General features: G+C 47.0%; 1 protein-coding gene across 1 annotated transcript; it reads left to right on the forward strand.

Annotated features, from left to right (window-relative positions):
• Nucleotides 1-3,245: 3,245 nt before the first annotated feature.
• Nucleotides 3,246-4,133, forward strand: LOC123058825 (uncharacterized). Its single transcript, XM_044481497.1, has one exon. It carries the CDS (start codon nt 3,406-3,408, stop codon nt 3,847-3,849), a length of 444 nt encoding a protein of 147 aa, XP_044337432.1. The 5' UTR covers nt 3,246-3,405; the 3' UTR covers nt 3,850-4,133.
• Nucleotides 4,134-16,122: the final 11,989 nt, after the last annotated feature.

The raw sequence follows: 16,122 nt of genomic DNA on the forward strand, positions 1-16,122 counted from the left end.
ACATGGAGGATGAAGTCATAAATGCACAGGAGCCGAAGGGTGCGACACTGAATTGAAGGCCAAACACATTACTTGGGAGACGTCGGAGGAGGAACCCGCCTTGCAATGCCGAAGACAGTGTGCGCGCCGAACACCTCGTCATTGAAGCCTGGTTCGGGGGCTACTGAGGAGTCCTGGACTAAGGGGTCCTCGGGCATCCGGCCTATTAACCATGGGCCGAACTGATGGGCTATGAAGATACGAAGACCGAAGACTGCACTCGTGTCCGGATGGGACTCTCCTTGGCGCGGAAGGCAAGCTTGGCGACCGTATATGTAGATTCCTTTCTTTGTAACCGACCTTGTGTAACCCTAGATCTTCCCGGTGTCTATATAAACCGAAGGACTTAGTCCGGATAGGGGAGACTCATTATCATAGCCATACAAGCTAGACCTCTAGGGTTTAGCCATTACAATCTCGAGGTAGATCAACTCTTGTAATACTCATATTCATCAATATCAATCAAGCAGGATGCAGGGTATTACCTCCATAGAGAGGGCCCGGACCTCGGTAAACATCGTGTCCCTTGTCTCCTGTTACCATCGACCTTAGACGCACAGTTTGGGACCCCCTACCCGAGATCCGCCGGTTTTGACACCGACAGCGGCCCTTAGCTTCCGAGGTGCATGGTGGGCGGGACCTCTTCCTCCTCTCGCTCCTCTGGGTCGCCGGCGCTCGCCAACGTCAAGGCCAAGCCCGTGAAGACGCCGCTCGGCCGGTGCACCCGCGGCGGTGCCCTCGTCATCAACGAGGGCGGCCGTGCCTCTTCCTCCTCTGCTCCTTCCTCCCGTCTAGTCAAGCCGAAGACGAAGCCAGGCCTCGACGCCGTGAAGAGCGAGCACAAGGACATGGCCATCGCCGACGAGGCCGCTATCAAGTGGGCGCATGAGGACTGGGTCCGACTGGAGATGGAGCACAAGCGCCGCACCATAGAGGAGATCCCGCGGTCACGACAAGGGCGGCGTCATCGTCCTCAAGGACGGCGACGACGAGGCGCCGCCGCCAGCCAAACCAGTCCGCCAGGGCCACCCCGGGCAGGGGTCCAGCAGAGACGGTGGCGGTGTGAAGAAGGAGGACGACGACGACGACATCGGAGACTACATCGCCTTCAACAACTTCTTCAGCCTGTAGGCGGCGCGGCGGGCGGCGGTGGTGCAGCAATAGTAGTTGTTGTTTTCTATTTTTGTTTTAGATTATTTCTTCAATATGTAAAAAATGATGAAACGCCTAAATTGTGTCGAATCTATGTCGTGTCCGGCTGAATTTTGGCCAAGTATGTTTTTTAAAAACCTTTAAAAAACGACGCCTAGGGCGATCTGGGGGCGGCGGCTGGAAATCCGATCGGCCCCATGTTGTTTTTTCAGCCGGCGCGCCCTAGGACAACGCTATTTCAAGCCCTGAGGGGGCCGAATGGTTGGAGATGCTCTAAAGTGGCCCTATTTTGTTTAGTTACGTTTGCGCTGCTTTTGTCTCGAGCGAACGAGTTTCGGATCTGACGTGGCATGACTTTTTGCGCCAACATGCATGCATGTGATCCGACGGCATGAGGCTAGTCATAGTGGGAGTAACTTAGAGGGTGCTTGGATCCAAGGAACTTATTTTAGTTTGACTAAAAATAGTCTTTTTAAGAGGCTAAAGTTCCAAGCACCCCTGACTAAAGCGGGGCTAAAAAAAATTTTTAGTCAAGGTACCCCTACTAAAATGTGGATTAGTCATCTCTCTGCTCATTTAAATCCTCTCCTTTAACACAGGCGAGTTCTGGATTGGAGGGTTTGAAGAATAATAAATGTTCATTAACTTGATTTTAGTCTCTTTAGTATTTGGATCCAAGCATGGATGAGGCTAGCAAGTTTTAGTCCCACTACTTTTAGGCTGGTTGTAATGGGGAGTATCATATACTAGTATCATGCATATGATACTACATCCCTAATGTATAGTATCATATGTTGATATCATAAAGGACTACATTTATTGCCATGCATGACACAAAGTAGCACATCATTCAATATGATACGGTATTATGATATGATACTCAAGCCTCTTTTTCTTCATTTAATTTTATGCCACCTCATCAAAATTGCTTAGTTGGCATGCATGATACTACCTATGATACTCCCATTACGGGCATCCTTAGTCATGGGACTAAAACGTATCCAAGCACCCTCTTAGCTAGTAACATACCGCACTTCAAGAAAATTCTGCTTATGTGGCAAGTAATTAATGAGAGCTGGTAACATAATATGTTACTGTAACATAGCGTTTTTCAAGACAAGATGAGTCTAGAAGGTAATAAATGAAGTCATCTATGATACTACCATTATGTTACTTTGCATTATGAAGGTAGTAACTTAGAGGGTGCTTGGATCCAAGGGACTTATTTTAGTCTGACTAAAAATAGTCTGTTTAAGAAGCTAAAGTTCCAAGCACCCCTGACTAAAGAGAGGCTAAAACTAGTCTTGAGACTAAAATGTTTTAGTCAGGGGTACCCCTACTAAAATGTGGATTAGTTCTCTCTCTCCTTATTTAACTCCTCTCCTTTAACACAGGCGAGTTCTGATTGGAGAGTTTGGAAGATAATAAATGCTCATTAACTTGATTTTTGTCTCTTCAGTATTTGGATCCAAGCATGGGAGAGACTAGCAAGTTTTAATCCCACTACTTTTAGTCATGAGATTAAAACGTATCCAAGCAGCCTCTTAGTCTAGTGTCATATACATGACACTAGTCTAAGTTACTCCCCACTATGACCAGTCTGAGGGATGATTCGATGGAACTCGCTACAAATCTGATGTTCGCCCAATATCATTTCTGGAAAAATAATAATCATATATATCTAGAGTTGTTCAGTTTATAAATGTTCACGTATTTAGTTTCTCACAATGAGTCGTACTGAGACTGTATCAACTCGCTAGGGTTCATGCCGCTGCTTGACGGCAACGACCTTCTCGAGGGAGAATCAGGCCAGCGGAGCTCACCAGCAGCAAACAACAACAACGCAAGCATCAGCTCCTCCCCTCCACAGAATTATCCGAAGAATACTGAAAAATCCGCACCAAGAAATATCGCAAGTATGGAATGGTCGCCGGGAGGCACCGTGTGGTGAATTGCCATTGACCAATGACCACAACCCGAGTCATTGTGCATTCAATTCGTCTCCGAGGACGGAGAGACGAACCCGCCGTTTTCACTGTCACTGGCAGCCCGGGAGCAGAAAGACCGGCAACTACTTGGTCCCTGACAGACACATCTCAAGTGCAGAAATTCTACCAGAGAGAGTAGTGCACATTGTTCTAAAAAAAAGAGTAGTGCACATTCTTGCACAGCTCTTGCTTCGAATTATCTCAGGCGAGGGAGGAGGCAGAAATCATGGACGACGCCGGCCTGGTGCTCGCCGCCGCGTTGACAGGCGCAATCTTCGTCGTGCTGCTCGTCCTGCTCTTCGTCGTCCTTGTCCGGAGGCGGTGGCTCGACCGCGAGGGCGTGGCGTCCGGCCGCGGCTTCGTCCTGTTCGGCGTCTGCTGCCAGGACGGCACCCAGGGCCGGTTCGTCCGGAGGACGTCCCTGGCCAGGAGCCGGCAGCGGGCGGCCCGCGGCGGCGAGGAGGCGGATGACGAGCCGGACGAGGGCGAGCTCGAGAGGTGGAAGAGGTTGTTCGGTGGGCCCACTAGGTGCCTGTCCACGATAGAGGAGGCCACGGAGAAGGGCACGTCGACGGTGGCAACGCCGGCGTTCTGCTCGCCGGCAGCGTCGCCCGACCGAAGAGACGCCAGGGGTGGGCAGACGGCGTCTGCCGGCGTGCTGAAAAGTTGAGGCTTGCTTATCTTGATCTTGTAATTCGTGATGTGCAGTAGTACTACAAAATTTGTTGGAAATACTAGAGAGACATATGTACCACACTGGTAATAAGCCGAGAGATCATGATAGCTTGTTATTTTGCCATATGCCGGGGGTAGTATTTTTTTTCCAAATTAATTTTAGGTCTAATTTATCCTACATCAAACTTCTTCTTCAAGGAAAATAGTAGGAATTTATTTCTGCTACATGTATTTGTAAAGTTTATGAATGTAGTTATACAAAAGCAAAAAGAAAACAAAGAAAAAGAAAAGGGTCTACCTATCCGATGAGCTAATTGGAAGGCGCAACACTTTCGGAGGGAAGATATGGTTCTTCTTCCTTCTAAGTCAATGAATTAAACTAATTTGGTGTTGTAAACTTGTTCTAATTTAAGTAATTTTTGACTTATGATACCCACACAATAAGTTGACAGAGCAACTCAAAGTGTGTTCCTAGGAAACAGTCCACTCATTTAGACACTTCTGAACAGTTGGAAGATAATGAGAGAAGACTAGAGTCAGAATATGTGCATGGATTTGATTGCTCCTTGTTTTGTGTGAAGGTGAGAACCCAAAGGGAAACACACAGTTGGATGACATTGAAGGAAATATGCCCTAGAGGCAATAATAAAGTTATTATTTATTTTCTTATATCATGATAAATGTTTATTATTCATGCTAGAATTGTATTAACCGGAAACATAATACATGTGTGAATACATAGACAAACAGAGTGTCACTAGTATGCCTCTACTTGACTAGCTCGTTGATCAAAGATGGTTATGTTTCCTAACCATAGACATGAGTTGTCATTTGATTAACGAGATCACATCATTAGGAGAATGATGATGACTTGACCCATTCCATTAACTTAGCACTTGATCGTTTAGTTTGATGCTATTGCTTTCTTCGTGACTTATACATGTTCCTATGACTATGAGATTATGCAACTCCCGTTTACCGGAGGAACACTTTGTGTGCCACCAAACGTCACAACGTAACTGGGTGATTATAAAGGTGCTCTACAGGCTTCTCTGAAGGTACTTGTTGGGTTGGCGTATTTCGAGATTAGGATTTGTCACTCCGATTGTCGGAGAGGTATCTCTGGGCCCACTCGGTAATGCACATCACTATAAACCTTGCAAGCATTGCAAGTAACGAGTTAGTTGCGGGATGATGTATTACGGAACGAGTAAAGAGACTTGCTGGTAACGAGATTGAACTAGGTATTGAGATACCGACGATCGAATCTCGGGCAAGTAACATACTGATGACAAAAGGGACAACGTATGTTGTTATGCGGTTTAACCGATAAAGATCTTCATAGAATATGTAGGAGCCATTATGAGCATCCAGGTTCCACTATTGGTTATTGACCGGAGACGTGTCTCGGTCATGTCTATATAGTTCTCGAACCTATAGGGTCCGCACACTTAAAGTTTTGATGACGGTTATATTACGAGTTTATGAGTTTTGATGTACCGAAGGTTGTTCGGAGTCCTGGATGTGATCACAGACATGACGAGGAGTCTCAAAATGGTCGAGACATGAAGATTGATATATTGGAAGCCTATATTTGGATATCGGAAGTGTTCCGGGTGAAATCGGGATTTTATCGGAGTACCGAGGGGTTACCGAAACCCCCCGGGGGATTAATGGGCCATCGTGGGCCTTAGTGGAGAAGAGGAGAGGCGGCCAGAGTAGGGCCGCGTGCCCCTCCCCCCTAGTCCGAATAGGACAAGGAGAGGGGGGTGGCGCCCGCCTTCCTTCCTCTCTCCCTCCTCCCCCCCACTCCTAATCCAACAAGGAAAAGGGAGGGAGTCCTACTCCCGGTGGGAGTAGGACTCCTCCTGGCGCGCCCTTCCTGGCCGGCCATACCTCCCCCCTTGCTCCTTTATATACGGGGGCAAGGGGGTACCTAAGAGACAACAATTGATCGTTTGATCTTTTAGCCGTGTGCGGTGCCCCCCTCCACCATAATCCACCTCTGTCATATCGTAGCGGTGCTTAGGCGAAGCCCTGCGTCGGTAGAACATCATCATCGTCACCACGCCGTTGTGCTGACGGAACTCTCCCTCAAAGCTCGGCTGGATTGGAGTTCGAGGGACGTCATCGAGTTGAACATGTGCAGAACTCGGAGGTGCCGTACGTTCGATACTTGATCGGTCGGATCGTGAAGACGTACGACTACATCAACCGCGTTGTGCTAACGCTTCCGCTTTCGGTCTACGAGGGTACGTGGACACACTCTCCCCTCTCGTTGCTATGCATCACCATGATCTTGCGTGTGCGTAGGATTTTTTGGAAATTACTACGTTCCCCAACAGTGGCATCCGAGCTAGGATTTATGCGTTGATGTTATATGCATGAGTAGAACACAAGTGAGTTGTGGGTGATACAAGTCATACTGCTTACCAGCATGTCATACTTTGGTTCGGCGGTATTGTTGGATGAAGCGGTCCGGACCGACATTACGCGTACGCTTACGCGAGACTGGTTCTACCGACGTGCTTTGCACACAGGTGGCTGGCGGGTGTCAGTTTCTCCAACTTTAGTTGAACCGAGTGTGGCTACTCCCGGTCCTTGAGAAGGTTAAAACATCACTAACTTGACGAACTATCGTTGTGGTTTTGATGCGTAGGTAAGAACGGTTCTTACTCAGCCCATAGCAGCCACGTAAAACTTGCAACAAGAAAGTAGAGGACGTCTAACTTGTTTTTGCAGGGCATGTTGTGATGTGATATGGTCAAGACATGATGCTATATTTTAGAGATGATCATGTTTTTTAACCGAGTTATCGGCAAATGGCAGGAGCCATATGGTTGTCGCTTTATTGTATGCAATGCAATCACCCTGTAATGCTTTACTTTATCACTAAGCGGTAGCGATAGTCGTAGAAGCAATAGTTGGTGAGACGTCAACGATGCTACGATGGAGATCAAGGTGTCGCGCCGGTGACGATGGTGATCATGACGGTGCTTCGGAGATGGAGATCACAAGCACAAGATGATGATGGCCATATCATATCACTTATATTGATTGCATGTGATGTTTAGCTTTTATGCATCTTATTTTGCTTTGATTGACGGTAGCATTATAAGATGATCTTTCACTAAATTTCAACATAAAAGTGTTCTCCCTGAGTATGCACCGTTGCCAAAGTTCGTCATGCCCAGACACCACGTGATGATCGGGTGTGATAAGATCTACGTCCATCTACAACGGGTGCAAGCCAGTTTTGCACACGCAGAATACTCAGGTTAAACTTGACGAGCCTAGCATATGCAGATATGGCCTCGGAACACTGAGACCGAAAATTCAAGCGTGTATCATATAGTAGATATGATCAACATAGTGATGTTCACCATTGAAACTACCCCATCTCACGTGATGATCGGACATGGTTTAGTTGATATGGATCACGTGATCACTTAGAGGATTAGAGGGATGTCTATCTAGGTGGGAGTTTTTAAGTAATATGATCAATTGAACTTAAATTTATCATGAACTTAGTCCTGGTAGTATTAGCATATCTATGTTGTAGATCAATAGCTCGCGTTTAGCTCCACTGTTTTATTTTTGATATGTTCCTAGAGAAAACTAAGTTGAAAGATGTTAGTAGCAATGATGCGGATTGGATCCATGATCTGAGGTTTATCCTCATTGCTGCATAGAAGAATTATGTCCTTGATGCACCGCTAGGTGACAAACCTATTGCAGGAGCAGATGCAAATGTTATGAACGTTTGGCTAGATCAATATGATGACTACTTGATAGATTAGTGCACGATGCTTAATAACTTAGAATCGGGACTTCAAAGACGTTTTGAACGTCATGGATCATATGAGATCTTCCAAGAGTTGAAGTTAATATTTCAAGCAAATACCCGAGTTGAGAGATATGAAGTCTCCAACAAGTTCTATAGCTAAAAGATGGAGGAGAATAGCTCAAGCAGTGAGCATGTGCTCAGATTGTCTGGGTACTACAATCGCTTGAATCAAGTGGGAGTTAATCTTCCATATAAAATAGTGATTGAAAGAATTCTCTAGTCACCATCACCAAGTTAGTAGAACTTCGTGATGAACTATAGTATGCAATGGATGACAAAAACGATTCCTGAGCTTTTCATGATGATGAAATCGATGAAGGTAGGAATCAAGAAAGAGCATCAAGTGTTGATGATTAACAAGACCACTAGTTTCAAGAAAAGGGCAAAGGGAAAGAAAGGGAACTTCAAGAAGAACGACAAGCAAGTTGCTGCTCAAGTGAAAAAAACCAAGTCTGGACCTAAGCCTGAAACTGAGTGCTTCTACTGCAAAATGACTGGTCACTGGAAGCGGAACCACCCCAAGTAATTGGCGGATAAGAAGGATGGCAAAGTGAACATAGGTATATTTGATATACATGTTATTGATGTGTACTTTACTAGTGTTTATAGCAACCCCTCGGTATTTGATACTGGTTCAACTGCTAAGAGTAGTAACTCGAAACGGGAGTTGCATAATGAACAAAGACTAGTTAAGGGTGAAGTGACAATGTGCGTTGGAAGTGGTTCCAAGATTGATATGATCATCATCGCACACTCCCTATACTTTCGGGATTAGTGTTAAGCCTAAATAAATGTTATTTGGTGTTTGCGTTGAGCATGAATATGATTTGATTATGTTTATTGCAATACTGTTATTCATTTAAGTTAGACAATAATTGTTGTTCTGTTTACATGAATAAAACCTTCTATGGCCATACACCCAATGAAAATGGTTCGTTGGATCTCGATCATAGTGATACACATATTCATAATATTTAAGCCAAAAGATGCTAAGTTAATAATGATAGTGCAACTTATTTGTGGCAGTGCCGTTTAGGTCATATTGGTGTAAAGCACATGAAGAAAATCCATGCTGACGGGCTTTTGGAATCACTTGATTATGAATCAGTTGATGCTTGCGAACCATGCCTCATGGGCAAGATGCCTAAGACTCCGTTCTCCGGAACAATGGAGCGAGCAACAGACTTGTTGGAAATAATACATACTAATGTATGCAGTCCGATGAGTATTGAGGCTCGCGGCAGGTATCATTATTTTCTGATCTTCACAGATGATTTGAGAAGATATGAGTATATCTATGTTGGAAATATGCCCTAGAGGCAATAATAAAATGGTTATTATTATATTTCTTTGTTCATGATAATTGTCTATTGTTCATGCTATAATTGTGTTATCCGGAAATCGTAATACATGTGTGAATACATAGACCACAACACGTCCTTAGTGAGACTCTAGTTGACTAGCTCGTTGATCAAAAGATAGTCATGGTTTCCTGACTATGGACATTGGATGTCATTGATAACGGGATCACATCATTAGGAGAATGATGTGATGGACAAGACCCAATCCTAAGCATAGCTCTAAGATCATGTAGTTCGTTTGCTATAGCTTTTCCGAATGTCAAGTATCATTTCCTTAGACCATGAGATTGTGCAACTCCCGGATACCGTAGGAGTGCTTTGGGTGTGCCAAACGTCACAACGTAACTGGGTGACTATAAAGGTACACTACAGGTATCTCCGAAAGTGTCTGTTGGGTTGGCACGAATCAAGACTGGGATTTGTCACTCCGTATGACGGAGAGGTATCTCTGGGCCCACTCGGTAATGCATCATCATAATGAGCTCAATGTGACCAAGTGGTTGATAATGGGATTATGCATTACGGTACGAGTAAAGGGACTTGCCGGTAACGAGATTGAACGAGGTATTGGGATACCGACGATCGAGTCTCGGGCAAGTAACGTACCGATTGACAAAGGGAATTGTATACGGGATTGATTGAATCCTCGACATCGTGGTTCATCCGATGAGATCATCGAGGAGCATGTGGGAGCCAACATGGGTATCCAGATCCCGCTGTTGGTTATTGACCGGAGAGTCGTCTCTATCATGTCTGCGTGTCTCCCGAACCCGTAGGGTCTACACACTTAAGGTTCAGTGACGCTAGGGTTGTTGAGATATTAGCATACGGTAACCCGAAAGTTGTTGGAGTCCCGGATGAGATCCCGGACGTCACGAGGAGTTTCGGAATGGTCTGGAGGTGAAGATTTATATATAGGAAGTCAAGTTTCGGCCATAGAGAAGGTTTCGGGGGTAATCGGTATTGTACCGGGACCACCGGAAGGGTCCCGGGGGTCCACCGGGTGGGGCCACCTATCCCGGAGGGCCCCATGGGCTGAAGTGGGAGGGGAACCAGCCCCTAGTGGGCTGGTGCACCCCCCCATGGGCCTCCCCTGCGCCTATGGTTGGAAACCCTAGGGGTGGGGGCGCCCCACTTGGCTTGGGGGGCACTCCACCCCCCTTGGCCGCCGCCCCCCCTTGGAGATTCAATCTCCTAGGGCCGGCGCCCCCCTAGGGGTCCTATATATAGTGGGGGGGAGGGAGGGCAGCCGCACCCTAGCCCTTGGCCTCTCCCTCTCCCTCCCGTGACACTGCTGCCTCTCCCTGAGCTTGGCAAAGACCTGCCGAGATCACCATTGCTTCCACCACCACGCCGTCGTGCTGCTGGATCTTCATCAACCTCTCCTCCCCCTTGCTGGATCAAATAGGAGGAGACGTTTTCCCAATCGTACGTGTGTTGAACACGGAGGTGTCGTCCATTCGGCGCTAGGTCATCAGTGATTTGGATCACGACGAGTACGACTCCATCAACCCTGTTCTCTTGAACGCTTCCGCGCGGGATCTACAAGGGTATGTAGATGCACTCCTCTCTCCCTCGTTTCTAGATGACTCCATAGATTGATCTTGGTGATGCGTAGAAAATTTTAAAATTCCACTACGTTCCCCAACAGTGGCATCAGAGCAAGGTCTATGCGTAGTTTCTATGCACGAGTAGAACACAAAGCAGTTGTGGGCGTGGATATTGTCAATTTGCTTGCCGTTACTAGTCTTATCTTGATTCGGCAACATCGTGGGATGAAGCGGCCCGGACCGACCTTACACGTACGCTTAGTGTGAGACTGGTTCCACCGATTGACATGCACTAGTTGCATAAGGTGGCTGACGGGTGTCTGTCTCTCCCACTTTAGTCGGATCGGATTCGATGAAAAGGGTCCTTATGAAGGGTAAATAGAAATTGTCATATCACGTTGTGGTTTTGGCGTAGGTAAGAAACGTTCTTGCTAGAAACCTATAGCAGCCACATAAAAACTTGAAACAACAATTAGAGGACGTCTAACTTGTTTTTGCAGCATGTGCCGTGTGATGTGATATGGACAAAAGTATGTGATGAATGATATATGTGATGTATGAGATTGATCATGTTCTTGTAATAGGAATCACGACTTGCATGTCGATGAGTATGACAACCGGAAGGAGCCATAGGAGTTGTCTTTATTTATTTATGACCTGCGTGTCAACATAAACGTCATGTAATTACTTTACCTTATTGCTAAAGCGTTAGCCATAGTAGTAGAAGTAATAGATGACGAGACAACTTCAAGAAGACACGATGATGGAGATCATGATGATGGAGATCATGGTGTCATGCCGGTGACAACGATGATCATGAAGCCCCGAAGATGGATCTCAAAAGGAGCAAATGATATTGGCCATATCATGTCACTATTTGATTGCATGTGATGTTTATCATGTTTTACATCTTATTTGCTTAGAACGACGGTAGCTTAAATAAGATGATCCCTCGTAATAATTTCAAGAAAGTGTTCCCCCTAACTATGCATCGTTGCGAAGGTTCGTTGTTTCGAAGCACCACGTGATGATCGGGTGTGATAGATTCTAACGTTCGAATACAATGGGTGTAAGCCAGATTTACACACGCAATACACTTAGGTTGACTTGACAAGCCTAGCATGTACAGACATGGCCTCGGAACATGGAAGACCGAAAGGTCGAGCATGAGTCGTATAGAAGATACGATCAACATGAACATGTTCACCGATGTTGACTAGTCCGTCTCACGTGATGATCGGACACGACCTAGTTAACTCGGATCATGTTTCACTTAGATGACTAGAGGGATGTCTATCTGAGTGGGAGTTCATTGAATAATTTGATTAGATGAACTTAGTTCTCATGAACTTAGTCTAAAATCTTTGCAATATGTCTTGTAGATCAAATGGCCCACGCTAATGTTGCCCTCAACTTCAACGCGTTCCTAGAGAAAACCAAGCTGAAAGATGATGGCAACAACTATACGGACTGGGTCCAGAACCTGAGGATCATCCTCATAGCTGCCAAGAAAGATTATGTCCTAGAAGCACCGCTAGGTGACGCACCCATCCCAGAGAACCAAGACGTTGTGAACGCTTGGAAGTCACATGCTGATGATTACTCCCTCGTTCAGTGCGGCATGCTTTACAGCTTAGAACCAGGGCTCCAAAAGCGTTTTGAGCGACACGGAGCATATGAGATGTTCGAAGAGCTGAAAATGGTTTTCCAAGCTCATGCCCGGGTTGTCACACCCTAGCTAGTCATGCATTAGAGTGTTGCATCATGTTTACTCTTTCATCAGAAACTTGAAATGGGGATGACAGAACCCCCAGTCCCCTCTGAAACCAACTAGGGTTACTAAAATAATTTTTCAATGAACCTGAAATGCCCTTCTAAAATGCCCATCATTTTTGCCTTGGTTCAGAACCTCTGTCAAAAGTGGTGCACATTTTCCTAGGCCATCCTAGGGTTTTTGAATTAAATCATAAACATTTGAATTTGGGCATTTAAAATAATATAAAATATTTAAATGCTCAAATATCTCCAAACTAAAATGTTTCATGTTGGAAATAATCCAACTATGGGCCAGGAATAGTTTGGTGATTTTTGAAGTTGCCTAGGTATTTTATTAAATTCAACAAAGTTGCAGATATATTAAAAAAAACAGAAACAGAAAAAAGGGGAAAACTTACCTGTCGCCCACCAGCCAGCCCACCTGGCCGGCCCAGCCCGGCCACCGCTCCAGCGAGCTGCTTGGCTTGCCAGGCAGGCAGCCAAGGTGCTCGGCGGCGGCACCGCAGCTCGCCACGCAGCTGCTCGCCGCCTCGCCGCCTCCCTCGCCCGGCTAACGCCGTGAACCGGCCTCCCTCTCTCCCCCGAACCCCCCAGACACCCCCTCTCCTCTCCAGCTCCTCCCCCTCGCACGCCCCAGCCATGGCCGACGCCATCGCCGCCACCCCCTCGCCGTAGCCACGCCCTCCGTCCACCCCACGCCGTGCCACCGTGTCCAGGAGCTTCGCCGCCGTCCACTTCATCGAGCTAGCCGAGCCCCGTGTGCTCGAGCGGCCCGAGACCACCGCACCGACCTCGCCCGAGCTCGCCGTCGCCGGAGATCCCTTTCAACGCCGTCGCTGCCTCAGCTCGTCCCCGACCCCGCCGGTGGCCTCTACGGGAGCGCTGTGAGCCTAGCTACTCCTCCGACCCTCTCTCTCTCATTCCCGAGCCGTGTAGCCACCGCACGAGGATCACACGCCCGCACCGTCGCGGACCTCGTCGCCGACGTGCTTCCGGCCACACTCCGGCCACAAGATGGTGTCCATCTTGCTCACCGAGTCCCACAGCACCTAGCTAGCCACTCCACGAGCCTCACCGACCCCTCTAGCGCCAAGTTCATCCTCGACCGAACCCCGGTGGCCGCCAAAGTCATCGCCGGCGCCAACTCCGGCCACCCCAACCCCAACGGACTCCGCCAAGAGCTGCGGTTTGTCCTCAGCTCCACTCCGGTGGTCTCCGCGGTCCATTTGGTGGCCGAAATGGCCAAAACCACTCCCGCCGCCGCGTCGGGCTCGCCGGCGGCTAAACGCCGGCAGCCGACTTTGACTTTGACCACGGGTGGGCCCTGGTTGACCCCCCTGAGTCAATGACAGGTGGGGCCCAGCCCTGCTAATTATACAGGATTAGTTTTAATTAAATCGTAATTAAAATAATCACCCTGACATGCGGGACCCACTGTCAGGTTTGACCCAGACCTGTTCCGTTGACCTGCTGACGTCGCACTGACGTCAGGCTGACGCAGTAATTGATTTTCTGGATTTAAATTAAATCAGGAAATTCCAGAATATTATTTAAACTTCAAAAATTCATAACTTTTATTCTGTAACTCCAAATTGGACAAATTATATATGAAAAATGATCAGAAAAATCCAATCTATCCATCTGTACTATTTTCATGCATGATCAAACAAGTTAAATTGATGTTTTAAGCTGAACAAGGAAAAGCACTTTAAAAGACCATATTTGAATTTGAAATTTGAATCCTTGATTCAAATTTGTTCAAACCCCTCTGGTTTTAGTTGCATTAGCCCAACACACTCATATTGCCATGTTTCATGCATGCATCATATTGTTGCACATTGTTTGGTGATGGTTGTGTATCGGTGTCCTTTGTGACAGGTTCTGCCCCCGAGGAGTACCGTGATTACCCTAACGAAGAACCGTATCAGTGCATCGAACCATCAGGCAAGCAACCAACCATTTGATCATATCGATACAATCCCATGTTCTCGCTCCTGCTCTCTTTTACTGCATTAAGACAACGCGATTCAAACTGCTGTGTGCTACGGTAGTTGAACCCATTTCCTCTGCATGACCTGTCATTGCCACAGTAACTAGATGAAACCCACTAGCATGTGTAGGAGTTGATTGAGCCCTATGTATGTGTTGTTCCTACCTTGCTATGCCTGCTATGCTTAGAGTCGCGTCAGGTCTGGTTCATCTGGGTGATGGGCTAGAGTGAAATGATTATGTCGGTAATGAGAGTGGTGTGGTGAACACGTTTTGGTAAAGGTATCGATGAGAGGCCATGTAGGAGTACATGGTGGGTTGTTTCATTGAAGCCGACCTTAAGCACTGAGATCTGTATGTGTGATTTAAGAATCAGCTACTACCATGCATTGGGCCCGAAACCAATGGACCCTCTCGACTTCTTATTCACCCTAGTTCTCCGTCCAGGAGTTGCAAGTAGTTTCTGGTGTTTGTAGCCTACTGGAGGCCGTGGACAGCGCTGACCGTAGGGGTGGGCTGTGATGCGGTAGGTACGTGGCACGGTGTACCGAATACCCGTTAGGTATCTCGGGAACCCTGTTCACATCGTTCGGGGCCGTATGGGAAACCTCGGCCGGACTCCCTGCGGATGGAACCTGAATAGGCGATAAACCTGGACTGGAGGCTTAGGTGATTAGGTAGGTCGTGGCCGACACCCACGTTGGGCTTCCGCTTGAAGGTTGCCGAGTACATGTCGTGTAAGCGACGGTAAGTGGTGAGAGCGTGTATGAAGAAGTACACCCCTGCAGGGTTAACATGATCTATTCGAATAGCCGCGTCCGCGGTAAAGGACTACTTGGTTGCCTATACAGTTCATAGACAAGTAAATGGAAACTGTTAAAAGCCTCAAGATAAGTGTGAGTGCCGAGGATGGCTCTTCCGTAGGAAGACGGAGGTGGATCCTCGGTAGTGTATTGAAGTGGTGAGTAGTGGACTCGTGTGCGCAAAACCATTTCAAGTTGGAGTATCGTAGGATAGCCTAGCCAAGAGTCAAAGCTGGCTTGCTGCAATAACTCCACCAACCCTTCTTGATACTATGCATGTATGTAGGATCTGATGTAAGTCTTGCTGAGTACCTTTGTACTCATGTTGCTATAATCTACATTTTTACAGAAGACGCTGCAACCCCTTCTGATGGGTTCTATGTAGACGTTGACATCAACGAGTAGGCTAAAGACCCAGGTGGTGACCCTGAGCTTGTGAAGGACCACGTAGTATAGCTAGGCTTTCCAAGCCTCTTTTATTTTACTAGTTGTCTGTACTCAGACAAGTTACTTCCGCTGCTGGTTTGTATGACTGTATGACTTGTATGTGGGTCGTGAGACCCGTACCTTTGTGTATGTTATGTATGGCTCCCTGAGCCTTAAATAAAGTACTTGTGTCATAGAGTCATGTTGTGATGCTTCGTTGTATTTGCACATATCGAGCATATTGTGTGTATGATTGAAATGCTTGGTATGTGTGGGATCTGACTATCTAGTTGTTTATCTTTAGTAGCCTCTCTTACCGGGAAATGTCTCCTAGTGTTACCGCTGAGCCATGGTAGCTTGCTACTGCTCTGGAACACTTAGGCTGGCCGGCATGTGTCCTTCTTCGTTCCTGTGTCTGTCCCTTCGGGGAAATGTCACGCTTTGAGTACCGGAGTCCTGTTAGCCCGCTACAGCCCGGTTTACCGGAGTCCTGCTAGCCCAGTGCTACAGCCCGGA

This window comes from Triticum aestivum, chromosome 3A (genome assembly GCF_018294505.1).
Source record: "Triticum aestivum cultivar Chinese Spring chromosome 3A, IWGSC CS RefSeq v2.1, whole genome shotgun sequence".
Classification (NCBI taxonomy): Eukaryota; Viridiplantae; Streptophyta; class Magnoliopsida; order Poales; family Poaceae; genus Triticum; species Triticum aestivum.